The sequence below is a fragment of the Mastomys coucha genome, unplaced genomic scaffold, assembly GCF_008632895.1.
Source record: "Mastomys coucha isolate ucsf_1 unplaced genomic scaffold, UCSF_Mcou_1 pScaffold7, whole genome shotgun sequence".
NCBI classification, from domain to species: Eukaryota; Metazoa; Chordata; class Mammalia; order Rodentia; family Muridae; genus Mastomys; species Mastomys coucha.
Genome location: NW_022196913.1, coordinates 93,977,216 through 94,004,748, shown reverse-complemented (window position 1 = coordinate 94,004,748; position 27,533 = coordinate 93,977,216). Strand labels below are relative to the sequence as shown.

Sequence of the window (27,533 nt, the reverse complement as noted above, 5' to 3'; positions counted from 1 at the left end):
GCTAAAAAGTATTTGGCTCAGTGGAAGCTTTGCAAGAGCAAGAGAAGAAAGAGCCTCTTTCACCATGAAGTTTGCCAAATGATCTCTGAAAAGCTGTGATACCATTCACAGCTCTGCCAAGCTGAGTGGAAACTGCTCATCTTGGCAGACATCTAGAGTGAGGATCTAATTCCTCTGGGTTGGTATGGGTCCTTTATCAGAAATAGTTCCATAGGCAGTATTTACATAACTGTGGCAGAGTGTGTGAATAAACACAGCTGTGGCATTGCCCTAAATATTTCTATTCAATGGGGAATTAAAAGAGAACTTTATCGCTGAACTACAGATAAACACAATTCTTCAAGCAGTGGTCACTTCAACTGGGGAACGAAATAGGAGTTATAAAAGACTGGCCTGCTCAAAATAGCTCCCATCAGCCCTCCTGGCTTTATTGCTCCTCAACTCCCTCCTCCTTCCTCACCCCCAGTTCCAGAAATATAGGACTCACAGTTAGCAAGGGAGTTCTCTCACTTTTTGTATCCGGAGAAGGGAGTAGAGGGTGTGCTTACTGGCTGAGTAGGGCTCTACTATGGGCCAACATTTTCCCAAGACTGTGTTTGTGGTTGTTGCCAGCAGGTTCCACTTTTCCTTCTGTGTGAGAGGATTGGATATTAGTGGGAATGGACATTATTGTTATAAAGATTATTAGTCCAAGTGTGCTGTAATGGATACAGGATAGACATAGCTCTAACTGACCTATCTTGGGCCTCTCTTTGAGCTACCCTTGATTTTAAACCTTAGAATAGTCCTGATCCCACGATGGAAAGGAAGATGGTTGTACAATATAATCAAGTATCACTTGGTAGCTGGAAATGATAGAAATTGGTCCACCTCAAGTTTCAAAATCTGGAGGTCTGACATCAGTGTGTTGACAGGGTGAGTTCCTTCTGGGGGACAGGGTGGAGAAGCATAACATTCCCAACTCCTAGCTTCATGTGAAAACCTGAAAAGCTTGCCCCATGGCTACATCTCTCAATCATCTTCTTAGCTGTTTATCTCTGTCCCTTTTCTGCCTCCTTTTTATTTTATGTAGTGTGTGCATGTGTGTGTGTATGTGCATGTGTGTGTGTTTGTGTGTGCATGCACCTGTGCAAGCAAGTATACATACATCATGATGTAGATGCTAAAGAACAACATTCAGAAGTTCATGCTTTCCTTCATCCACAGATTCCAGGGATTGAACTCAGGTTGCCAGGCTTGGTGGCAAGTACATTTACCTACTGAACCATTCACGTTGGTTCTTCTGGGTCTTACGGTGGTACTAGACCCACCCACCTCAGTCCAGTGAATAGGTTAGTGGGATAAAAGAATCTCTCTTACCTTGAGTGAACTATATCTACAAGGATTCCATTTCCACAAAAAGATCAGTCTACAGTTCTATTTGGACTTGAATTTTTGGAACACACTGATTAATGCACTGCAGGTGATAAGTTCTTTGGAGACACTGACCAAGTAGCTCACTTATTTCTATAGCACCCAGCACATGCTAGATACATTGTAAGTGTGCTGGAATTAAAGGATATTTTCTTTTGCATTTGTCCAACACAGGCACACACACGAACACACACTAAATAAATGTAATTTTAAATTTTTAAATAGTCAGGAAGAGAAAGCTAACACAAATGTCACTATATGAAGAAAATACAAGTGTTTTATATTAACTCATAAAGTTTCTTTTCCCACTTATTAAGTTAGGAATCTTAAATGTTGATATTGTAAATAACAATGGCTAATGTCAGGATTTATCACTCAAAACATGTTACCCAACTCTCCTTGTGGAGAGTATTGATAGTCATTATCATCAGAACCACCAGTGCTGTTGTATAGGGGATGAAGCCATTTAAGGCTTACAGAAACTAAATCTCTCATTTGTCATCACAGTACAAGTAGGGCTGCCAGCTGTGTTTCACAGTAACATAGCTTGAACTGGCTAAAGGAAAGAAAGTGGGCACAGCAGAGGAGACACTGGAAGTACCAGCTCTGAGTGGACCTGGTCTCAGCCTTCCCTTGTTCTGCCCAAAACTGCTCCCCTCTGAATGGCAAGATAACCATCATCAGATCTGTGATTACAGCTGACTCCCCCCCAGCTACCCTTGGCCTCCCAATTTCTGGCCCAGAGAAACTTTTGGGATAATGAGTGTTTGGAGTTTAAGCCACATGTTTTGAGGGATCTTGTTTCTTAGCAGTAGATAACCATCATGCTCACCTGTCTTCTATTGGCTTGTCCTGAAAACCACCTGTAGACTCTCTCTCTCTCTCTCTCTCTCTCTCTCTCTCTCTCTCTCTCTCTCTCTTATTGAAAGAAGATGGTTTTCTCACATAATTTATGCTGATTACAGTTTTCCTCTAGTTCAGTTCCTTCCCATCTCTCCTCCCATCTGGATTCAATCCCTTTCTGCCTAACATTAGAAAACAAACAGGCTTCTACAAGATTATAAAATCATAAATATAAAATATAACATAGCATAACGATAGTCTCTGGCTCTTGGTCACCCGAGCAGTGTTGGGAATGGGCCTTAAGTCAAATCAGATATTGTTTGGTTGCTACCATAACCTTCATGTCAACATTGCCCTAGAGTATCTTGCAAGCAGGACAGTATTGTAGATAAAGGTTTTTGTGTTTGGCTTGGTGCTTATGTTTCCCTTTTGATAGCCTGCAGAGTAATTTCTTGTACCTTCCTGTACTGATGTCTTAGTCAGGGTTTCTATTCCTGCACAAACATCATGACCAAGAAGCAAATTGGGAAGGAAAGGGTTTATTTGGTTTACTTCCACATGGCTGTTGATCACCAGAGGAAGTCAGGACTGGAACTCAAGCAGGTCAGGAAGCAGGAGCTGACACAGAGGCCGTGGAGAGATTTTCCTTACTGGCTTGCTTCTCCTGGCTTGCTCAGCCTGCTCTCTTATAGAACCCAAGACTTCCAGCCCAGGGATGGCAACACCCACAAGGGGCCCTACCCCCTTGATCACTAATTGAGAAAATGCCCCACAACTGGATCTCATGGAGGCACTTCCCCAACTTAAGATCCCTTCTCTGTGATAACTCCAGCCTGTGTCAAGTTGACACACAAAACCAACCAGTACAACTGAAGACAAGAACATAGTGGTGAGGGCAGTAGGTAGGCACCAGTTCTTGACTTCTTCATGTTCAGTGAGTTTTGTATGTGTTGTCTTCAGCAATGAGAACTTGCTGTCAGTTTGTAGAGAGCAACCTATAGTCTTGGCAGCAGCCTGGGGTATTTGGGGATTCCCATAGAACACCCTTGGAAAATAGCTCAATTTGTGCTGCACACACTTGTCTACCCCAGTAGGTCTAGAGTATCAGGGTTAAAACCTGATCATGGACAAGAGGCATTATGACTCCAAAGGGAGTCTGTCTCCTGAGGTAGCCTAGTCGCTGACATCTTCTAACTCAGACATGTTCCAGATTGATCTCTATTAAGTCTGTGGAGAGATCTGTGTGCTTTCTTTATTCAGGCATAAAGATGCCCTAAAAAATATTTCGTTATTAGCTAAATCTGAGATTGAACATTATTTCCTGGCCTTCACAGTGTTTCAATAATCCTAATAGATTTCTTAGCTGTAATTAGCTGAGAATTTTTACTATAAGCTGTCTTACCAGACAGGGCATCTCAAGAGTCAGAAATACCAGTTAGGCACTTATTATCAGAAAAGTCTCACACAAAAAGAAAAACTATTTTACTGCCAGTGAGAAGCTAGAAGTTGTAGGGCTCCCATCACTAATTATTTATATTACAGCCAAGGAAAGCTAGAATACGACCTTCAGCTACTTGCCTCAGACAGACCCTGAGAGTTTATCTTGGGGCTGCCAGGACAACCTAGCCCAAGAAAAAAGACACCACTGCTCCTCCGCCTTGCACCTGGCTGTTTGATTTTACTGACCTTGATGTAGCCATCTCCTACCTATGTGAATTTTGTAGTTTGTCCTATTTTCTGTATACTATATAAGCCTGATTTCTACTTTGTACAAATTGCATTCAGTTACAGCACTCCCTTGTGACTGTTTCTGTTTGTCATTTCTTCGCCAACGCCTTGTCTACCTGACTAGGACCCTATTCCCCCCACGGGTTGAGGGAAGCCCAGACTGGCCAGCCCATGGCAAATTAGATATAACCCAATCCCAATACTAGAAGCTTCTTTTGGTGACAAGAGATGTTAAGTTGGGAACTGTGTGCCTCCATTATTTGGCAATTTTATTTAGATTGCCTTCATATATGGATATATTTTAGGAAGCTTCTACTGTATTATTTTCAAGCTATCCTTCAAATGGCTCTTAATTTTAACTATCTTTCATCGTACCACCCTGAACACACCTAGTCTTGCCTGTAGGTACTTAAAAGGCTAGGGCTTAGCAGGGATACTCTCCATTCCATCTCTACAATTCGTGGATATTTTAAAGCATATGCCCAGGCTTTGACTACTGGAGAGTTTTACTTGGTAAGTCTGGGATAAGCTCCAAGCATATCCGTATTTAACTAAATGATGTTTTAAAAGGAATATACTCCAGGTTTCTTTCATTGAGAACCTCTTCGATTGTCTTTGGTTATAAAAGACCCAGGTTCCTCTCCTGCTCTGGGTCATCTGCTCCTCTTCTTTGAGGACTAATTGAATATTTCAACTCACCATTCAGTAACTTGTTCACTTCAGCCAGTGGGAAGTCTGGCAGCAGCTATACTGAGACTCTTATGAGCCTACACAGTGGCTTTTCTACAACCCGAATCACAAATCTAGTTTGCCTGCCAGGTTGCTGGCACCTACCCCCAGGATTCCTAAATAGTGCTGAGAAGGGAACCAAATAGTGTATCTTTCTAGTAAATTCTGAGTAAGTTGGTGTTGCTGGGCTTGGTCACACTTTGAGAGCCATTGAAGAACATAATGGGGCATGATATTTAAACTTTGCCTCAGGAACACTCTAAAAGCTCTCTCTCTCTCTCTCTCTCTCTCTCTCTCTCTCTCTCTCTCTCTCTCTCTCTCTCTCTCTCTCTGCCTTTCTCCTATCTCCTCTCTACCCTCCCCACCCATACACGCACTGTTCAGATAACCCTATATTTTATAGGTTATGAAAGCCTGTCAGAGGCAAGTGGTGACAGAGGCCAGTCAACTCAGGTACATAGAGGGCAAAGACAAAAATCACACATTCAAGGCTTGCCTGATCTACAGGATGAGTTTAAGGCTTGAATGAGTTTAAGGCCTAAATGTTGTAGACAGCAGGTTCTAAATCAGCCTAGACAATTTAAAGAGATTCTGTCTCAAAAAAAATATTTAAGGGCTGAAGATCATTCTTAATTGGAGTATATGAACTTAGCAAGCATAAGCCTATATTTAAACCCCAGCATCAGGAAAGAAATAAAATTAAGTAGCTTCACAATTATCATACTCTAACGATGATTATAGAAAATCTAAGAGTAGATATTTTGGTGGATGGTCACTGGAGACAGAGGACAACAAGGACTTCTGGGATGCCTTCAGGATCCTATTGCTTGATCCAATTTGAAACTGCATGCATATATCCACTTCCCAGAACATATTCGAAGGCTGGACATGTGGTCCACATCTGTAATCCCAGCATTCCGGATGCTGAGAAGAAAGATCACAAGTTCAAAACTTAACATAGCAAGACTCTGTGTCCAAAGACACAAAGACAAAGAGAGAAAGAAAGAGAGAGAGAAAGAGAAGAGAGAGAGAGAGACAGAGAGAGAGAGAGAGAGAGAGGAAGAGAGAGAAATCAGTTTGTGTAGATATAATCAGTATATTTTTCTGAGTTTTATGGTTCTTAAACTTTACTTAAATTTACTAATATTGATAAAGACTGTCAAAATCCAAAGGAAAGTGCCTTTTCTCCAGAGGACAAATCTACCTTCTCCTAGAGACATTTGACTAAGCAAAACCCTGTGTGTGTGTGTGTGTGTGTGTGTGTGTGTGTGTGTGTGTGTGCATGTGTGTGTGTGCATGTGTGTGTGCATGTGTGTGTGCATGTGTGTGTGTGCATGTGTGTGTGAGAGAGAGAGAGAAAAAGAGAGAGAGAGAGTGTGTGTGTGTGATGGCTTCCCAAACTGTCATTTAAAAAAAAAAAAGCATCAAATATTCAAAAGAAAGCACTGTTGATGAAGTACTTCCATGTTTTAACTTTTGAAAACAATAAATAATGATAGAAGTTAAAAGACAGGTCAAGAGTATTCTTTAGTGTGTTCCTAGAATCCCAAGCCAACCCTTGATGTCCTGTGTCTTCTTTGGAATGTCCCTAAGAGGTCTAGCATTGCTTTTCTCCTGGGTTGGGACAGATGTCTGTGCTAGAGTCCCCTGACTCTTCACATAAAACCTTCAGGCTGTTATGGCTTGTTTTCAAATTTCTTACAAAGAATGCTAATTGTTGCTCAAATTCCTTAGAGAGATCCCACTTTCCAAATCATTTTTTCTCTACAGTTCAGGTTTTTGAGTTAAATGATTTTCTTCAAAGGTCAGTTTCAAATGTTAATGGGGCCAGGTTGCCTTGAGATGTCTAACGTTCATGTGATCTGAAAAATAGTTATCTTCCAAGGTAGGAGCTAAATAGGGCATTATTGGATGCATCCGAGGTGATGAATTCCAGTCTTCAGACGGCTACAGAAGACTACAGCTGCCTCCCTCTTAGATGCTACCTAATCTAAAACAGAGGTTTGTAATCTGTTTTTAAATTCATAGGTTCACATATTTTGAATCTCAGAATTACATCTGTGTAACCTTGGGTAAATTATTTCCCTGTCCATCCAAAGTTCAATTTTCAATAGTGTTTCATCAGTTAACAATGGAAGTCATAAGATTATTAAGAACATCCTACTATTATTATATTAAAGGATTCCAAACTTTGCCTGGAATGTAGTAAATTTTTAGTCAACTGTACTGTGATTGTTAGGCAGTGAGAGGAAATTAGTATATGGATATTTTAATTCTGTTTGAAGTTCCCACTACCAACATCAGTGAATAAAAATAAATATTTTCCCTGCAATAGAAAATAACTATACTGAAAAGTACAGAGCTGGAGAGCACATGGCAACCTGGCATGGTACTAAGAAGGTTGCTGGGAAATCATTGTGGTGATTGAATAGTGGTTTACAAAGGATTACAGTGGCCTTTACACAAATCTACACAGGATAAAACTGCACAGGCATATAAAGCGTACCAATGTTCTTGTTTTGTTACTAAAGTGTAGTACATAAAATATAATCATCAGGGAAGCTGGGTGGGGCAGGACAAACCATTCTGTACTGTTTGTACACATCCACATTAACCTGTAATTTCCTCACAACAACAAATTAAAAGCAAACATTACCCATCTCAGTCACTGTTCTATTGCTGTGAAGAGACCCCATGATCAAGGCAACTCTTATAAAAGAAAGCATGTAATTAGGGGCTTGCTTACAGTTTCAGAGTCTTAGTCCATTATCATCGTGGCAAGAAGTATGGTGCTGGAATAGTAGCAGAGAGCTATATCCTGATCTGCAGGCCTCAAGAGTGACAGAGCCTGGCACAATCCCTTGAAACCGGAAAGCTTCACCTACCGACCCCAGTGACACACTTCCTCAACAAGACCACATCTCCTAATGTTTCTAATTCTATCAGAGTTCCAGTCTCTGGTGACTAAGCATTCAAATATATGAACCTATAGGAGCCATTCTTATTCAAACCACTATATGCCACTTACTGACCCCTATAGCCTTGTAGCCATATCATAATTCAAAAGTACATTTAGTCCAACTTCAAAAGCCCCCAGAGTCTATCAGAATCTCAATATTGTTTAAACATCTGAGGTTCAAAGTCTCTTGTGAGACTCATGGGTTCTTTTCATTATAACCCCCTATAAAATCAAAACCAAAAACAGAACACCTTACCCTATAGCACATAATATGTATTTCCATTCCAAAAGAAAAGAAGGGAGCATAGTGAGGAAATTCTAGGTCAAAGCAAGACCAAAAACTAGCTGGCAAAACTCCAAATCCTTCATTTCCATGTTTACAGTCGAAAGGTTCTTCAGGTCTCCAATCGCTTTCAGCTTCATTGACTACAACAAACTTCTCTGTTTTGGGACAGTTCCATACATGGTCTGCAGCTTTCCTTGGCAGGTATTCCACAGCCCTGGCATCTACAACATGTTAGGGTCTCCAACACAATCTGGGCTTCCCCTTCACAGCTTCACACAATGGCCACTCTGGGCCTCCATGCAGTGACACCCCTGACATATGCCTGGTCTTAGCAGCTGTTTTTAGCCATGGAGAGAGATTCCACAACCCTTTTCTTGTATCCTTCACTCTAAAGCCAGAACCATGTTACCAATGCTGCCAAGTTCTGCTGCTTGATGGAACTGGAACTTGGCCCATTCTTTTTCTTTCTTTCTTTCTCTCTCTCTCTCTCTTTCTTTCTTTCTTTCTTCCTTCCTTCCTTCCTTCCTTTCTTTCTTTCTTCATTTACACTCCAGATTTTATCCCCCACCCCGTCTACCCTCCAACTTTTCCACATACCATGCCTCCTCCCCATGCCCTTGTCTCCATGAGGATGTCCCCACCACCCACCACCCAACCCACCCAGACCTCTAATCTCCCTGGGGCCTTCATTCTTTTAAGGATTAGGTGCATCTTCTCTGACTAAACCCAGATCCTGCAGTCTTCTGCTGTATATGTCTTAGGGGGTTCATACCAGCTGGTGTATGCTGCCTGGTTGGTGGTCCAGTGTTTGAGAGATCTCAGGGGTCCAGGTTAATTGAGACTGTTGGTTATCCTACAAGGTTGCCCTCCTCCTGCTCCTCAGCTTCTTCCAACTTTTCCCTAATTCATTCACAGGGGTCGGCAGTTTCTGTCCATTGGTTGGGTGCACATATCTGCATCTGTCTCTTTCAGCTGCTTATTGGGTCTTTTGGAGGACACTCATAATAAATCCCTTTTTATGAGCTCTCCATAGCCTCAGTAATAGTGTCAGGCATTGGGACCTCCCCTGAGCTGGATCCTACTTTGGGCCAGTCACTGGACCTTCTTTTCCTCAGGCTCCTCTCCATTTCCATCCCTGCAGTTATTTCAGACAGGAACAATTATGAGTCATAGATTTAACTGTAGGATGGTAACCCCCTCCCTCTCTTGATGCCCTATCTTCCTGCTGGATGTGGGCTCTATGAGTTCCCTCTCCCTACTGTTGGTCCTTTCATCTAAGGTACCTCCCTTTGAGTCCTGAGAGTCTCTTACCTCCCAGGTCTCTGGTGTATTCAGGAGGGACCCCCCCCCCAACCTCCTACCTCCTGAGGTTGTCTGTTTCCAATCTTTCTGCTAGCCCTCAGGACTTCAGTTGTTTTCCCTCACCCAATACCAGATCAGGTTCTCCTCTCCTTCCCCCCACTCCACCCCTGTCCACTTTCCTTCCCAGGTCTCTCCCTTCCTCCCCACTTGTGATTGCTTTCTTTTCCCTCGCAAGTGGGACTGAGGCTCCTCACTTGGGCCCTTCAGCTTGTTGACCTTTTGAGTTGGCCCACTCTTTCAATTACATTTGCATCAGCTCTCTGTTTCTGATGGCTTCCTTCACTGCTTAAGATTTTCCTTAATGCCCTTTTACAAGTTGAATCTTATCTGGGTGAGGTCTTGCCCTGAGATCATAGCTCCCTTTATTCCATTCAATATCAGGCTATACTTTAAACTTCTATCTCTTTGAGCATTGAACTTAGCTCCATTACACTTCCTGGGGCTTCTTTTCATTTCAAACTGTTTTGTATTTCTTTTTGTCCAGCTTGCTCCTTTTCATTATAGATTTGAATAAGTCTGTCCATTAATAATCAAGCAACACAGTTAATATTAGGCTGTCTTGAAATCTCCTATGCCAGTGTCATTAAACCAAAACTCTTCTTTTTAGCCTCAGGCAGATTTTTTTGGACAATGGCAGATAGTATCCACATTCTTTGCCAGAAATATCATGTAGGAATGGTCTCTAGGATACTTATTAATATTCTTTTCCTCTGAAACCTCTTATCAGAGCCATCATAATTTATATTGTTCTCAGAACCCTGTCTTCCATGCTCCTACTAGTATGGCCTGTTAAACCTGGCTTAAAGTGTTCAGCTGCTTCCATAATCCAAAGTCCCAAAGTCCACATTGTGTCAAGGAGCAGCCTGGTTGTGCCTGGAAGTAGTACCTCACCTACTCTCTGGTTTTGAAACCGCAAAGCTTCACAGTCACTTCTGCCACCAAGTAACACACTCCCTTCTCATCCTTCTAATCCTACCAAAGAACTCCTGTCCCTGCTGACTATGCATTTGAATATAAGAGCCTATGGGGGCCATTCATATTCAAACCACTGTAGACCCTGTCTAAAACATTCCACTATTAAGATACTCTAAACAGATCATTTTCACTATACCTCTAGTTGTCCAACTTCAACTCTGGCATAAGCTTTGGTGTTCAGTATTAACTGTGAGATATGTATTCATGATTCAGTCATACTCAAGTGTGCCACAGGCAAGTTTCCTAAAGAGTCAAGGCTTGACAACTGGAGAGTAGCAGTACACACCTACAATCCTAGCACTTGAAAAGGCAAAAGCAGGAGGTAGAATTAACAGCTTAAGATCTTCCCTCAGTTACATGGAATTTTGAAGGTCAGTATGAACTACATGAAACCCTGTCTCAAAACAGAAAAATTTATCAAATTATATGAAATTTGAACACATTTTATTTTAAAATATCTTAATTGAGTAACAGTGGGAAACAGGGATAAGAACATGGCTAGTTACTGTGGTCTGCTTCCTACCACAGCAAGAATAGTGTAGAGGCAATACTAAAATCCTCTGTGCAACTGAATTAATATGGTCTCAGAATAAGCTATGTCACAGAAAAATGTGATATCCTTAATCTGGGGGATTTGGTGGTTGTGATGATGTTGTTACACTATGTTCCAAAGACACAGACCAGAGCCTAGGCAACTGATGATTGAATAAATGAATCCATGAATGATGGAATAGTGGAACCATAAAGTTAAATATCCAGAATAAACATTGTGTTCACCTTAGAAAGGTGGGCTGTGATGAAGCAAGAACTACCAGGTCATCCTGAAATTCCTCTGTTTGCCTCCCTAGGCAGCTAGAAATTCACTCGCCAGATGCCAAGCACACAGTGATCCTGAGGAGTAAGGACTCTGCCACTGCCCAAGCCTGGTTCAGTGCCATTCATTCCAACGTTGGTGACTTGCTGATCCGTGTGGTTGCTGAGATCAGGGAGCAGCTGGGAAAGACAGGCATTGCTGGCAGTCGTGAGATCAGGCATCTTGGCTGGCTTGCAGAAAAGGTAAGAGAAAGTCCCTGTCAATTGCCCATAGGTTCTTCCACTGAAATCAACTCATTTTATAGGCTGCTTCTCTTCTTATGGGTAATTGGATTTCTTGTCCATTGCAGAAGATCTCATAACCTTGCAGTATGTGAGGAATTTGTGTTAATCAACAATCACTTCCTAGCATACTTTCAAACATATGGCAAATTACACATGGTCCCTAACTGCTCAATGGACAAATAATGGGTCTAATGAATACTTTGATTTCTTTTGTGTACTCTAGTATAGCATTTAAGAGGAAGGGGGTTGAAATGGTTGCTCAGAATACATTTATGTAGATTTTAATGAACCTGCTCTAATTGACTAGATCCTTTAGGAATCATATGCTTACAAATGACAGCAATGATATTAATAATGAGGATTTATTGAGCAACTACTTTGTGCCGATTCATTACCACCTTATCTTTTACTTATACTTTTAAACAAGTAGATTTTAAATGTCATTCTTAATGAGCATTGATTTTGTATGGGATGCAGGTTTAGGCAAGAGTGGCAAGATTCATATTTAAAATGAGTACACAGCAGCAATGGAACAGTCAGCAGCTTAAAAATTAGTTATTAGAGTATATTTCTCATATAATATCATGGGATTCATAAAGGCACATATGTATTAGTTTAAATATCATATCCACAACCCTTGTTTCTTTCTCCCTTAGGCCAATCTTCTTCCTTTTCCTATATCGTCCCCATTTCTACTTTTGCATATGTATGTAAGAAGTCATACATGTGTTTGACAAAAGGGACAAGATAAACATCTAACAAAGGGTTGCAGTTGCAGAAGCTTAAATTTATGCTGTAAATATAATTCATAAAGTCATAGCTTAGACATTTTAACAGATCAGTCCATTAAATAAGGATCTCTGAGGCAAAGATGGGCTAATATGGACTATGTCACTGTTTGCCCTTTATATAAATGATGGATTAAAAAATAGTTCATTTACATGGTGATGATGATGATGATGATGGTGGTGATGATAAAGACAACTATGTCTCATGGAGGACAGCTGCCATGGAAAATTTTTGTATATAACATTAAGACTGTTACTCAGATTTCCTTTCCCAAAGCATACGCTATGCTGGGGATAGTAAGGCTTAAAGGATTGAGCCTTGGCCATTGTTCTTACATCTCATTGCTGTCCCTTGAACATGCAGTACTTCTAGTGCTTCTGAACACTCTGGGCTTTGAGATGGTTTGACCTCCCCATGACTCCCCTTCTAGTAGATGGTAAATGGGAATAGAGATGTTGCAATCACATCTTTCCTGCCAATGAATTCTGTCATCTGAGAAGGTCTAGTCAAATGGCACTTGGACATAACACCTAAACAGACCATTTGGCTGTTTCCCCCCATAAGGGGGAACCTGTTCACCCATGGGTCTGGGCTACAACATTCAGTGCAGAGTGGGTTATTTGGTTTGGGGTTATCCCATTTCTCAGATGTCAGAGAACTAAAGGACAGTGGAGGTGTTAAGAGCTTCAATATCATAAGACCTTGGAACCTCAGGAAGCCTGTCATGATTTGTTGGCTCAGAAGGTGACCAGCCATGGAGGCAGCTGTGTGACTGTGACATACTAGTCATAGGGAAATCTGTGGTGATAGACTATTTCTGCATAGGAATTTCTGTAGTCTTGATATAAATGTACATGTTTCAAGTTGGTGTTCTTAATGAAAATCTTATAGGAAGCACGCACAGTTGGCATTTGCAAAGTCACAGTTGCTAACACTGGCCACCATTTTTTTTCTGGTGTGTTTCTTTTAGGGGAGACCTATTATTGAGCAACCCTGCAGTTTCAAATGACAGAAGTTCAACTCTGCTTGACCACAGGGGGTTTGTTCAGGCTGTGTCCCAGGATAAGCTTCTAGTGTACCCAGGATGTACTTAATGATATTAGTCACACCTTTCCACTTCTTTGTGTTTCGGTCTCCTTTGATGATTTATTCTCAAAGAACTCATCTCTGCTTGACTTGAACATCTCATGTTCATTTTCTTACTCTTGGCTGTCTCTAAGTTGAAGCCTCTGTGTTCTACCCCTTCCAACAAAGGCCCTAATATTAAATCTAATTGGATTGATCATCTTGGGTCAGATTTAGAGCTCCAGTTGTGCTGAGATCAGGATGAACCAAGTCATGTCCATTGAAAAATAAAAAAAGGATAGTCATTTTTGGGCAGCATTAGGAGAGGTCTGTATGAGAGTCTTCCTATATATCCCAAGCAAGTATACAATGTCTCAGCCTTCTATGAGCTGATATGACAAATGTGTGCCACCAGGAAGGTAAAGATTTTTTTTTTCCTTGAAGAAAGTATCATGATTATTCTATTTTTTTTCAAGCCATGTAGCCCAATCTGATGTTGAATTCACTATGTAGCTAAAGATCTCCAAAACTTCTAATCTTCTGGGATTACAGGTATATGTCACCATGCCTGGTTTATGTGGTGCTGGGTATCAAATACAGGGCTTTTTTATACAGTAGATAAGCACTCTACCAACTAAGCTTCAAACCTCAAAGGGGCATTTTTTTCTTTGTAATGGAAAAATTAGAATAATAAAGTGTATATATAGATACAGGAGAGATGGGAGCAGCAGACACTCTTTATAGAAGGACAAAAATAGGTGCCTATTGGGATGGAATGGGTCTTCATTTGGTTAAGGTCCTGAGTTAATATGAGTGTTCCTAGGAGAAGAAATGGAACAAATCCCAGGACTCACAGAAGGATGTAAAGAGGCACAAGTTGGATCTAGCATGTATGTGGGTTCTAGCCAGCACATACATCTTCCAAGCCTATATTCATAGGCATTTATGCACACGTACCCTCCTGTCACATGTACATGTAAACACACATACACGTGTGTGCACACACATGCACACATACACACATATCATTAAGTGCTATTCATGCACCCTTGCCTCGAGAACAGTCTAAATAAGCTGGTTCACTACATGCCACACTCTTTTCTTCAACCATCCCTCTCACATCTCTACAATGCTAATCTGTATTGAAAATCACTATTGTTCAGATACTTAAAAAGTGACCTTGCCTCAGTCCTGGTGATACTGGCTGTGTTTCCAGAGGTTCCAGCATTTTTACTTAAAACCTGAGTTATGCCTTTGGCTTATCCCAGTCATCCATAGGCCATTATTAGGTGTTCCCATGGAGCAGTAATAAGAGCATATAAAAAGCTCTTTCTGTTCTGGGAATGCCATTATTCTTACAATATAATTTCAAATAATTATTGCAGATGTCTCCTTGAGTGTGTGCTTCAGTGTATTTATAAGAACAATAATGACTTATCATGGACAATTATTATAAGCAAGAATATCCTTTATTGCTTTTAACTCTAAATTTCTCAAAAAAACATTACCATACATCAAATCCAAGGGAACAAATCCAAACAAGGCTTATTTTTGAATAGATATTTAATACAAAATTCTAGTGTAGATTCATATGGATGGCTTTTAGCCAAATACAGTGAATGGCAAATCCTTAATACTGTGCCTTTCTTATCACAAATATCAAAATTTCCTTGGTATTTGTAAAGATATAAAATGTGATCCTATATATATCCAGCTGCAATTTACCTTAAATTGATGTCCTTTGTCTTTCACTATACTGTTAAGCTTTGATTTGGGGATGAATAAAAGGAGCTCCATGACAGGACTATGCAAATCATATTTAATTCCAAGGTTTTACAAGGAAGGCTTACATGAGCATAATGTGAAGCAGCATCAATTTCCTTTGTAAAATCCTGTTCTGTGCAAATCCCAAGACCTCCTTGACTCTACATAGGAAGAAAACTGAATATTAACACTCTTCTCTCCTTGAGACAGTTGAGGGAGTCGCAAGATGGCTCTTTAAAAACCATGAGATCACAATGACTAGAGAGCTCACTGCACTGCCGGAGAGGACAAGAAGAAAAGAGTATGGGTGTACAATAGTTCAGCTTGTAGGGAGAGCAGGCAAGGGACACATCAGGTTCTGCCGTGCATGAATAGCATTGTCTTAATGAAATGTGGGGGGTGGGGGGAGGAGATGGGACACATCGAGGGAAAACAATGTTTCTGACATACAGTTTACATACTGACATGACTAAAGAGTTACAGCTGTCTTGGTACCCTAAGTATGAACAGACAACTATAGTACATGCTCCTCAATCAGTCAACAGATCATTATGTAGATGGAAGATATGCCTCCTGAATAGTGACATAGCATACCCCTCTGTCCAAGGTCTATGTGGAATATGTCAGCAGTGTGTAGTCAATCCACATCCATACAGTAAAGTGGATAGGTGATTTTTCTCTTTGTCTACAAGTGTTAAATCTACATGATCTTCCCCAAGAATGAATAATAAAACAGGGATGAAAAGTGATAACACAAAAAATAAACCCATGATAACTGTAAAAATAAAATTTGAACCAAATATTGGTGGAACTTTAAAAGAAATAGCTGCCTCTGGCCATGTTAATACTGACACCATTCAAGGCATTGTTAATGAACTGACAACCAGAACGTGGTAAAGATAGACTCAAAGCCAAAGATAAGAGAGTGTCTATGGCAGAGGGTGAAAGGCCCCAGAGGAAGTCAGGACAGTGAAAGGTTCACATGGGAGGAATCCATAGACACATTTAACATCATTTAAGGGTAAAGGAAAAGTCTCTGTTCTAACAGTCAAAGACAGGTAAGAGGAGTGCAGCCAGCCTGGGTGACACAGTGAGATGCTGATTCAAAAGAATTTTATATATTGTATTAAATATATAAAAGAGAAAATATAAAGGATACAATGTTGTTAGTTGATGAAAACTTAGAAAGGGTAAGACACTTTTCCAAGACACAGAAAACAGGCTGTTCTCTCTCAAAAGTGATGAAGCAAAGAAGGCAAGAAAGCTCTATTCAAAGTCGTGCAGATTAAAGTGCCATGTGTACAGAGAAAAGATGCATTGTCATTGCAAGGAAGCTCTATTCAAAGTAGTACAGATTAAAGTGCCATGTGTAGAAAGGAAAGATGCATCGTCATGCCTAGTCTTTCTAACATCTAAATAATAATTGTTAAATAAATGCCAAGAAAATAAAGTAATAGTCAAACTTCCTTATATATTTATTGGTATGAAGAAGAGACAATTTATATGATATTGATAAAAATTGTTGAAGGGCATGGAATCATCCTTATGTGCCAAACTAATCATCACATCCTGTTACATCCCATTACATCCCATTGTGTAGTTTCAGCTTTCATAGTCAATTTTACTGCTTAGCATCTTGTGTAAAAGCAGAACCATTCACTATCCCCACCTGATCCTCGCCCCACTCTTTCTCTTTCTCTCCTTCCCTCTCTCCCCTCTTTCTTATACACACACTTAAACACACACATACTACCCTCTCTTTCTTTCCCTCTCCCTCTTTTCCTCTCTTCCTATCTCCCTCTCTCCCATTTCTGTGTTCATTCATCTATTCATCTCTGTCTCTTTTTCTATGTACTATACAGAGCCTTCTGTAGATATGTGTGTGTATTGGTCTCCGTGTTCTATTTTCTCACCTATGTCCTCGTTGGTCCTCAGTCTCAGTCTCAGCAGTAATGATTTATCTGCAGCATCCCCACCAAATTTCAGATATAGCCAGCCAACTGTTCCACCTTCACATTTTCTAGCTCCCTTGCCGAAATCCATTAAAAGAATCTCAAGTGTAAATGTAAAACAGCCCTGGCCAGCATCAACAGGCTCCTGGTAATCAAGTTCTCAACTGTGTAATTAATGGAACGATATTTCTGGAGTCTCTAAATAAATCACTTACCATCTGCCTAAAATTTACCTAAGTCAGAATTTCCCACCACTCCTTACAGGGAGAAAATAGTTTCGAACCTGAAGGAACTCCCATCTGATAAGAGATGGAAATAGAAGTACTGTGCAGGCTCCTTCCATCTTTCCCTAAATCAAGAAGGTTGGCTATGTTGGGAACCAGACTGTTAATGCAATTAAGTACTAATAGGACTGTTGTGTTGCTTTAAAAAGCAATCGTCGAGTTCCTGAATGAGTCATGTTTGAGATGGAGCAAGACTGAGGAAAACCTGGCAACAGCTTGGGTATTTTCCTTCTTCGCATTTTAGGCTCAATGAGCCAGAATGCATTTAAGTCTCAGTTTCCCCTACACACACTTCTATTCTTTCACATAAAACATCAGAGGTTTACACTGGGGAGGTGTAGGTGGGTACCATAATAAACACATGAACATAGGCTGCTTTTCCTCATGATTTCACAGAGCACAGTTTAGTATCATGAGTCATTTGCAATTTCCAAGGTGCCCATGTGAGAGTGGTGGGATTGTGGGCATTTCACCCCTTGTGGTATGACTCATACATCTTACTGTGTTCCTGACTAAATCTCTTTGGAGAACATGATTTAACTCAAGACAGAAGACTCTCTGGGCCTGTTTACATAACTATTAAACTGTGATAACATTGGTTCTATGGTCAAGACATTACAGGCTGTCCATTGTTTTGAGCTAGATATTATCCAAAAAAAACCTGACTTGAGTAAAGAAAAGATAATTTCTGAATGTTCCCCCAAGCACTTCCTATTCATCCTATCAGTGAGAAAGGGATTCTCTGCCCTTAACAGGGTGAAGTACCTGAACAGGAAATACCTCACCCTGAGCAGATGAGCAGTTATTAGCCACGTATCCTCATGGCTTGAGGGCAAAGGAAACTACACAGGATGCTGGGCCACATGGAGGATGCATTAGGAAGCTGAGTGAACCAGCATGTAAATCAATGTGTAAAGCATGGTTAGAAGGGACAAGAGGGAGGATACCCTCTGCTTCCATAGGCGGATGTGACCTGACGTTATGTAGATAAAATCTTTTTAAGGATCCAGTGGAAGTCCTCAACCTGTTCCTAATGACCTGAGAAAAATGGGATGGGAAATATTTTCCGATGGTTGCAGGATGTAGCAAAAGAAAGCAGAGCTCACAAGTATGCATCAAGGGTCATGTGAGCTATCCAAGCAACACACGACATTTTATCGTACAGTAGTCATTGGACCTTGCATTCACAGGTAACTTAGAGTCTTTTATCGAATCATTTTAACTGTTGAGTCTTAGGGAGGGTTTTGCTGATGGAGGGTCTTAGAAGTAGACCCTGGGGAGGTGAGTAAAACAGGAAACAAGGGAGGAAGATGAATAAGGCCATGGGAACAGCTAAACTCTGACTTCAGCTAAGCCTCCCAGCTCTGGGTACCACTTTTACACCCAGAGCTCTCACTGGTAAAGCCAAGAGATTTTATCCCTGTTGTGAGCCAAGCCTTAACTATGATAGCTAGAGATGGGAGAAGGAACTTATCTGCCACCGACAGTGGGTTCTCTGAAGAAAGAAAGAGTGTATTAAGCACCCTGCATCAGGTGAGCAATCCCAATAGGGTCAATTTTATAGGCGAGAACAATGTCTACTAAAATCACTCTCATCGGGGAAAATTGAGCAATTGTCCTTGAGGTCCTTGGCTGAGGAATGGATGACCAACAGCAGACAGTTCTGGGACATGCAGAAGCTGTCGGCCACTACCCTCCATGCCTAGGTTTGCTCATGACTGTCTTCATTTTATAACATCCCATCCCAGCATGGAGTTTCTCTGTTTCCATTTTGAAACTCCCTCATGTTGTTCTTCTCAGGCTCCATGGGCTAAATCAGTCTCCTGGGACATTTGGCAAGCAAACAACATTCTATATCCTGCCTTCTACTTAGAACTGCAAATGGAAATACAAGTACAGATAGAGTTTTAGAATCAATCCCAAATCAAGATATAGGGGAGGAGTAGAGGTTCAGCCAGACTGTCAAAACAGCTTCACTTGTATTGCTATTTCCACAATTCATGGAGAGGTACTTTCCACTGAAGTGTTTTTACCCTGCAGACTGTAATCATGCAAAGAAAATGGACAGTGATGCCAGCACCTAGGCATTTTGGAAAAAAAGTCAACCCAAGGTTGTCCAATGAATATGGTGGTCTATTGGTAGCAGCAGTAGCCAAGACATGATCCCCTGGTGCTACAGTGTATGTTATCTGAAATAAAATACAAATCACATTCTGTCTCCAAAGTGCTCTTCTAAAATTTCTGGGCTAAAGTTGGCGTTTTATGTTCTTTTATTTTTTTTCCTCATAGGCTGTTATAGAGCTCAGGCTGACATCCAATTCAGTATGTAACATAGGAAAACCTTGAACCTTGAACTTCTGATCCTTCTGCTCCCACCACCCCAGTGCTAAGATTATACACAGGTACAATAATACCCAGTTTATGTAGTTCTGGGGATTGAACCCAGGGTTTCCTGTGCACTAAGCAAGCACTTGGCGAAGTATGTCTCTAGCCCTCATTTCTGTGTTCAAAAATAAAAATCCCCCTTTCAAGGAGGAGTGTTGAACCCATGAACTTTGTCATCTAAGGATTGCCTTATTTGAAATGTCAAGTTTCTCAATCTTGAATGAGATGGAGGTGTGATGATCTTTGAATGTCTGATCCTCATTCTGTATGAATGGATCATTCTTACATTATAATAGCTCTAGCCTGGGTGTCAGGAACTGCTCCCTGATTGCTCTCCTGCCCCCCAAAAAGTACAACCCAGATGTATGCCTTGCTTTTTCCGTGTTCACTAGAACCATGACTCTATCTAGAACTCTGGAGCTAGAAGAAAAACACGCAACAAAATATGAATTAGCAATTTATGGAAGTTAACCTTAGTCTTGCAACTAGTTTGCAATAATCATGAGCCCAAAATGTATTCTCTCTCTGACTTTCTTACCAGGCATAACTCACTCTCTGATTTGCATCTCGCCATGTAGGCAAAACATCATCATGTCTATTCAGAATTATATGAATGCATGATCCTGTCCTTGCTCTACTGCCACTGGGAACTGTAAGGGAAATCTATTGGAGTGCCTAAAACTTGGGTGAGAACAGAGGTAGTCACAAGTTAGGATCTCTGCCTTCTAGAAGGAATAGTCAAAAAGTGGAAAAGTTCTCTTGGAATAAGAGAAATGGAGGAAGGTGGAGAAGAACTTTCAAGCTGCATCAAGAGGAGAATGAAGAATGCTCATTGACAAAGAACCTTCATTCCTTACGAAGCACAGACACCTCATGACAGTCCTTAGTAGCCTCTAGGTACCAGCCCTGGTACAGAAGAAGTACAAATTCCTGCGTTATTGTATTAGCCTGTCTACTTTCATTCACAAAACACATGACTGTGCAGTTCATCTAACTCTCTGGCCTCCCTGCCTTCCTGCACTCCTCCTCCCTTCCCCCACTTCCTATTCTCATTTTCACAGATTTTCAGGAAATAGGGCAAATACTGTATGAGCCATAACCTAATACTTCTCTGGTGTAGGCATCGTGGGCTCAGCTACATACTTGTCTCTAGTTAGCTGACCCCTGGTTGCACTACCTTGTTCTTCATGGGTACCCCAACTAATGGATGTGAAAAATGCATAAAGGAAGCTCAGCTTAACTGGAGTTTTTTCTGAAGCAACATATAGAAAATGTATTAGAGAGCCCCACCAATGAAGAGAGAGTTCAGGCACATCCTTGGGTGTTTCACGAAGGCTTCAGATGAGCACTCACTTTTGCATACTTGGATCTCCCAAAACTATAACATCTGGGTACTGACCACCTGCAGATGCTTTCCTCCAGTAAGTGCAGTGGAAAGGAAGTTGCTGGGCCTTTCTCTGAAAAAGGGCGGGGGGCAAACATGGGAGTGAGTACAATCAGGATGCATGGTGTGAGACTCCCAAATAATCGGTAAAAATGTCATATTGGAAAAAAAGAAAGGAACCTTAAAACAGTGGTTATTTTGCTCTCACATCAGAGGGGGAAAGGGCTTATTCTAGAGACAACTATGAGTGAGCATGGCCTAAGAACACAGATTTAGGTCACACTGAATCCCATGTTCCAACATGGAAGCAGTTTCCCAAAGTTTTCTAAAGTAACAGAAGAAAGAAAGAAAGACATAAACCAAGGCTCTTTGCATACACATTGGTGGACACATCAGAGTTTGGTTTACAACAATGGGGGAGCCTCTGATCCAGCCTCAGAGGCCACCAGATGCCAATCTTAGCTTTTTTGGTTAGTGGAACCTAGTAGTCTGCTAAGTTAGTCCATTTTTTTTTCAGAAGGTTCCACCTTATACGAGGATGTGAGATAAGACTCAGAGAGGGGAAAGGGACAATAAAGGAGCTAAAGATGGCCCGAGATAAATTATAATTAGGCATGGATCTGCAATACTCCAACCCTCTTTAAGTTCTTCTCAGATCACTGGCCTTGCAGAAGGTTCAGTTGGTTAAAAGGTTCAGTTTCTTTTGTGGACTTTGTGTTCACATTAAAAAACAGCTTCCTGGAAGCTTCGTGTGCACCTTGGTATTATTCTGTCAGAGTGAGGTCAGGAATGCAGAAACCAGCTTCTCCTGGCACAAGGTCTCCCACCATTTGATCCGTCGCTGAGATGGTTTTCGCCTGTCAAGAGCACAGAGGCTTTATTGTGTATAATAACTGGGTTGAAAGGTCGTCTTCATGCTTTTCCTGCCACCTAGAGAGGCTTTCTCCACCTGACCTTTTCTGTGAGGGAAAAAATGCTCTACAACCAAACTGGAACCACTACAAGAATCTTGGTGGTGAGGGGTGAGGGTTGGTGCTTTGTTTTTGTTTGTTTTTGTTTTCTATCTCTTGTTTTAATCTCTCTCTCATCTTTTAAGGGCTTTACATGGTTTTGCTTGAGAACTATGGCAAGATTTTTATTTTTTTAATGAAAATGCACAGTTGGGATATACTTACCCATGTGCTAAATGTCATGTGTCACCTCGACTTCATTCATTAAACTGGGGTATTTAACACCTGCAACACGCCACACGAGCGTAAGTGACATACCATGATGATGAGTGAAAGGGACAAGACAGTTGCGATGGCAGAGCTTCTGCTATAGCAGAGGAGTGGGATAGTATGTACGAACTGATAATTTAGTGGGAAGTGTTATAAAGACTGGGCAAGGTGAATGTAGGAAGGAGAAATTGCTTTTCAGTCATTGTTTATAATGGTCAAGAGTTGGAAATATAGAAACACTCCCTGAGGACTCACAAACAAACAAATACAAACACAGAGGTATGCATTTCAAATATAGAACACTACATTTGGTAATGCACCTCTGCACTAAATCTATAAGGATCAAGGGGAAAAAAAATAATAAGTTACCTGGGCCTGGGAGGATAGGGGAGGTCTTTAAGTAGAACATTAAGATCAGATAGAAAGACTCAGAATGGCAAGCTTAAAGCCCTAGAAATGCATGGCCTCGTGTGGATGGAACACTGGAAAAAGTGACCCCCCCACCCCGTGTGCATGTGTATGTTCAGGTGATACTGACTACTTTTATCAGCAATCTCCTTAAGCAGTTGTACCTCACTCCTATGCTGTTGTATTGCACTTTTAGAATGCTTTAGACGGCTTCAAAGACAACCTATTGCAGAGTATAAAGATCAACCATAGTTAGTTATCTCCTGAGAGGCTCTGACAGTACCTGACTAATACAGATGTAGAGGCTCACAGCCATCTATTGAACTGAGTACAGGGTCCCCAATGAAGGAGCTAGAGAAAGGACCAATGGAGCTGAGGGGTTTGCAGCCCCTTAGGACGAACAACAATATGAACTAACTAGTACCCTCGGAGCTCCCAGGGTCTCAACCACCAACCAAGGACTGCACATAGAGGGGTCTGACTGTTCTGGCAGCATGTGTATAGTAGAGGATTGCAAAGTCGATCATCAATAGGAGGAGAGGACCTCAGCCCTGTGAAGGTTCTGTGCCCCAGTGTGGGGGAATGCCAGGGCCAATAAGCAGGAGAGGGTGGGGTGACAGGCATGGGGAGTGGGGAGGCAGCTGGGGTTTGTTTTTGTTGTTTTTGTTTGTTTCTTTGCTTTTTAGAGGGGAAACTGGGAAGGGAGAAATTTACATGTAAATAAAGAAAATATCTAATAAAAAAAATCAACCATAGAGTCACATGACATCCCTTTTGGTATGCAGGTATATATTTTCTTTCTTTCTTTCTCCCTGTCTACTCCTCTTTAGAAACCTGGAGATAAATTGTGAAAAAGAAAATGGGGATTAGCAAGTTGCTGAATCAAACGAGGGTGACCAGCAAGCTGTGTCACCCTGGGAAGCCGAATTCTATAATGTCAATACTACTTTGGAGTGCTAAAGTAGTCATAAGCTGTATATATGAATTCAATGTTTGACTGAGATGCACTGCATTGCTTTTTATGAAATACAGTCTAAGGGTTTATGGGTGGTACTACAAATAGATTTGCACATGAACATTCCCATCTTGTGTCTCTTAAAATTGTTCTGCCATTGTGTTGTAATTCTTAAAACCATACAAGTTCAAATGCATAAATAAACATTTTCTTCATGTTTTCTAGAGTGATTAATCTTTGTCAGTTATTGTAAATGCCTAAAACTCTGCATAACCTCCCTTTAGAACCTTATTCACTGAGTAAGTGAGCCTCTGTCTAAGGTGATTGGCTGCCCAGCTCTGCAGGAGCCCAGTTCCTTCTCAGGATAGGCACAGGTTCTGTTACCTGTGGATGAGTCTTCTGGCTGTCCCAGTACAAAGTACTTATTGAGAATCTGCACCTACCCTATATGAGTGAGCATTGAGAACAAAGTCTGCTTTTTAAATTGTGTTGACAAGAAATTTGATTCTCTGGGCCTTTTATTTTAAAGTGATCTTAGAAAAATCCAACCATGGCAGGTCCTGGAATTTTACACATAATATTTTCTTTGTTCATTTTTCATTTAAATCCAAACTGATTCTAAATAGAAAGCAACCTAAGCTTTAAAAAAAAAATCAAAATCCAAAAAGAACAAGCTTGCTATAAAGATCCGATCAGTCTTTGTCTCTAAAATCACCAGTTGTTGAAAGTATGCAGTTTATCGTGCCACTCAGAAAGAGAATTTGACAGTCTTAACAGAAATGCAAGCTTCTGCTTTGAATCACGACCCACTTGGGATGTGTAAAAGAAAGAAAGGAAGGAAGGAAAGAAGGAAGGAGGGATGGAAAGAAAGGAGGGGTGGAGAGAGGGAAATAAAGAAAAAAGGAGCAAGGGAAGGAAAGAGAGAAGGAAGAAAAAAGAAGAAAAGAAAAAGAAGTGTGTAAGTAGTGTTTGTATTCAAAGTGATGAAGAACGGGGCATGACAGAGAGGGCTTGAGAGCCAGGCTTGACTTAACGTTTTTTAAAGGCTTGTTTATTATTACATCCCATTAGTGAAGAAAGGAGAAAGGAGAGAGAGAGAGAGAGAGAGAGAGAGAGAGAGAGAGAGAGAGAGAGAGTTTAAAAAAGGAACACATGCAGCGATCATTACACATGCCTGAATTGGAGATGTGTTATTCAGCTAATGGTATTTGAACGATAAAAATAACACTTGAAGTTAAACAGACTTACTTTTAAACTTTCAGCCTGGCCCGGTGGCTGCTCACTTGGATGCCAATATTTCATTCCTGGAAATATGATAATGCCATGTGGATGTTCAGCTTTCTCCTGTTCTTTTATTTTGATGATAAACTCAATCAATTCTTCATGTGAGCAGAAAAGCAAATTGGTAATCATGAAGCTCTGGGGTCCTGCAAAGGCATGCTTCTTCCCTGAACTTTTAGGCGACCCCATATTTGCTGCCTTCCCCAGTGTCTACTCGGGGCAGGATGTACCCTGTGTACCAAGAGCCAAGCCAAGCTGCTGACCTTTGCATCTTGCAAACCCTCAGCTGAGATGCTGACCTGAACTCACACGTATTGCTGGATCCATCATGTTGCTTCTTGGCTCAGATACTAATGTGCAGCTAATGAGTTGCATAGTGTACATATTAAACTAGTGCAATTGCCAGCTACACAGTGAGATGAAGTCAGGAAGGAGCAGCTACAAGTACCCGGGCATCGTCCTACAGATGAGCAATTAGAAAAGCTGGGTTTCAGAGTAGGTTCCATGGCTTGTAGAAAGTAATAAGTAATCAAGGGGTAAGGGAAATGCTGTCATGCATCTTCTTGTAAATTAAAAGTTATTCTCTCCACATGAGAGAATGTTTTATGAAGTGTGAACTAAGGAGAAACATTGAAATCTTTGAAGAGCCCTGTAATGAGTTTTATTACCCAAAGTAAACTGATATCTAACCTTGATGATCAGTCAGAGTAGATTTATGACCTCTCTAGCCAGGCCATGTGGCCCTGGCCACAAGTTCATGCGTATTGGTGATATTTCAAGACAATAATGCTGTCGATCTTTTTCAAGACATGCCCATCTAGATCCAGGGCACCCAAGGGCATACTCCTCTAACCTTTACAACCATTTTCCAACAGGAAGCTGTATGCAAAATTTCTTTCTGTTGCATTCTGGAAGATACTATGCTAGAGAAAGATTGTATCCAATCCGTGAGTGTATCCAGAGGGCCTCTTCCTGGTTCCTAATACAAGGCAGGTTAGTTCGAGTGATTGTTGAGTTATGGAAGTAGCTCAGTATTTGCTGAGCATAAATGAAGATCACCCTAGGAAACAAAGAGTCTGAGGCTAGACTGGAATACATGAGCTCCTATTTTCAAAAGAAAGAAAAGATAAGGGAACGGGGAAGGGGAGGAGGGAAGGGGAGAGAAGGGAAGGGGAGGAAAAGGAAGCAAAGCAAAATGGACTGTAAACTCAGTTATGCTTCTAAAATAGGGTGGCTGTTTTGACTTGCAAAGATTTGTTTTAACCACCTCCAGAGAAAATGGGGACCCAGAAATGAAGAGTGATTCTGCAAAGTTGCGTTTGTGCACTTTGGTTTTATGAGAAAAAAAGAGCCCCTGCTGTGCTATCATGAGGAAAAGACCCAATTCTCAAATCCGTTCTGTTCTTTCAAGCATTAGTTTCTTGGGGTGGGGCAGGGCAAGGGGGGGTTGGAGGAAAACCCTGGCAGTTTCTCTGAGCTCCTATAAACAAATGGTCATAATAATGCATGCAAAAGCACTCTGTGGGACTTCAGAGCCCCACATAGGCTATTGTTATTCATTTATTTTCAAAGATACTGCTTTCCCAACTGTTTCTTCAGTTGAAAATGAAATCCACATGTGAAAAATACTATAGTTGGGAATCAATAACTTTGGAGACAATGCTGCATTTTCCCTTTTGAGAAACATTAGTGCTTTAATACATCCTGATAGAAAGAACGCATTTCAATTTGTTTAGGATAGTGGTGTCTGAGTCCATCTCACCATTATAACTCCCACTGTGGAGAAAATGGCATATAGTTGATTTTCAGAAATGGCTTAAGCTGTTGTATTTACTCATTCTTTGTCACTGACTGAACACCCACTGCTCTGTTCTAATTGTACTTGGCAATTGTAAGGTGGTAAGATTCACATTGTTTCTCTAGAGTCCTATGGGACCCCCAACAGTGATGTCCTGGGAGTAATGACATGATACAGAAATGCAGACATTAGGCTCTACCCACAATCCTTTGAGACAGAACAACAAGGTGGCCCTGGGGTAATCTCTATTTTGCATCTGTTCCCAGGAGAGACCAGGGTACAAATGATGCCTACTATGGAGAAGAGAAGCATGCAAACAGTAGAGCTATTCCCCTGTCTTTGCAACTCACTGATATCATGACCTGAGAAGACAATTTTAACATTTTTAAGCTTCTTTTCTTGTTTTGGAAATGGACAGCAGAGTTACTCTGCAGACTGCAATGATTCAATAAGGTGATCGATGTATGCAGTGTACTTATTTGTGTATCTGGGAAAAGAAGACCTCGTAGGTAGCGCCTCTGTTGCTGTGGCTGTGAGGACCCTTTTCACTGAGAACACCAGTTACTCAAAACTGGTTCCCTCCAATGCACAGTTCCATACTGGAGGGATAGTTTATCAGTTGATTATGAATACTATGAAGTGAAGAACAGGGGACACATAGGTAAATTCGGAGCAACACAATCACTCTGTCTGGAGGGACTCTGAAAAATCTCTGTAGAGATAATAGTTGACTACCTTGAAGTATGTATCTTTAGAGTATGAACAAATCCTCCTCTTAGACATGGAAATATAAAGTTCTGGAGTTTGTTCAAGAATCCAAGGAAATATCTGTTTTGGTAACTTGGGTGTGATGCC

The 27,533-nt window shown here is 41.0% G+C and overlaps 1 protein-coding gene across 1 annotated transcript in view; it reads left to right on the top strand.

Annotated features, from left to right (window-relative positions):
• The window catches only part of Sntb1 (syntrophin beta 1), a 257,294-nt gene that overhangs the window by 149,112 nt on the left and 80,649 nt on the right, over window positions 1–27,533 (top strand). Inside the window, exon 3 of the mRNA XM_031359477.1 lies at window positions 11,144–11,351. Within this exon, the coding sequence (XP_031215337.1) occupies window positions 11,144–11,351 (208 nt within the window). The remainder of the gene's footprint in view (window positions 1–11,143; window positions 11,352–27,533) is intronic.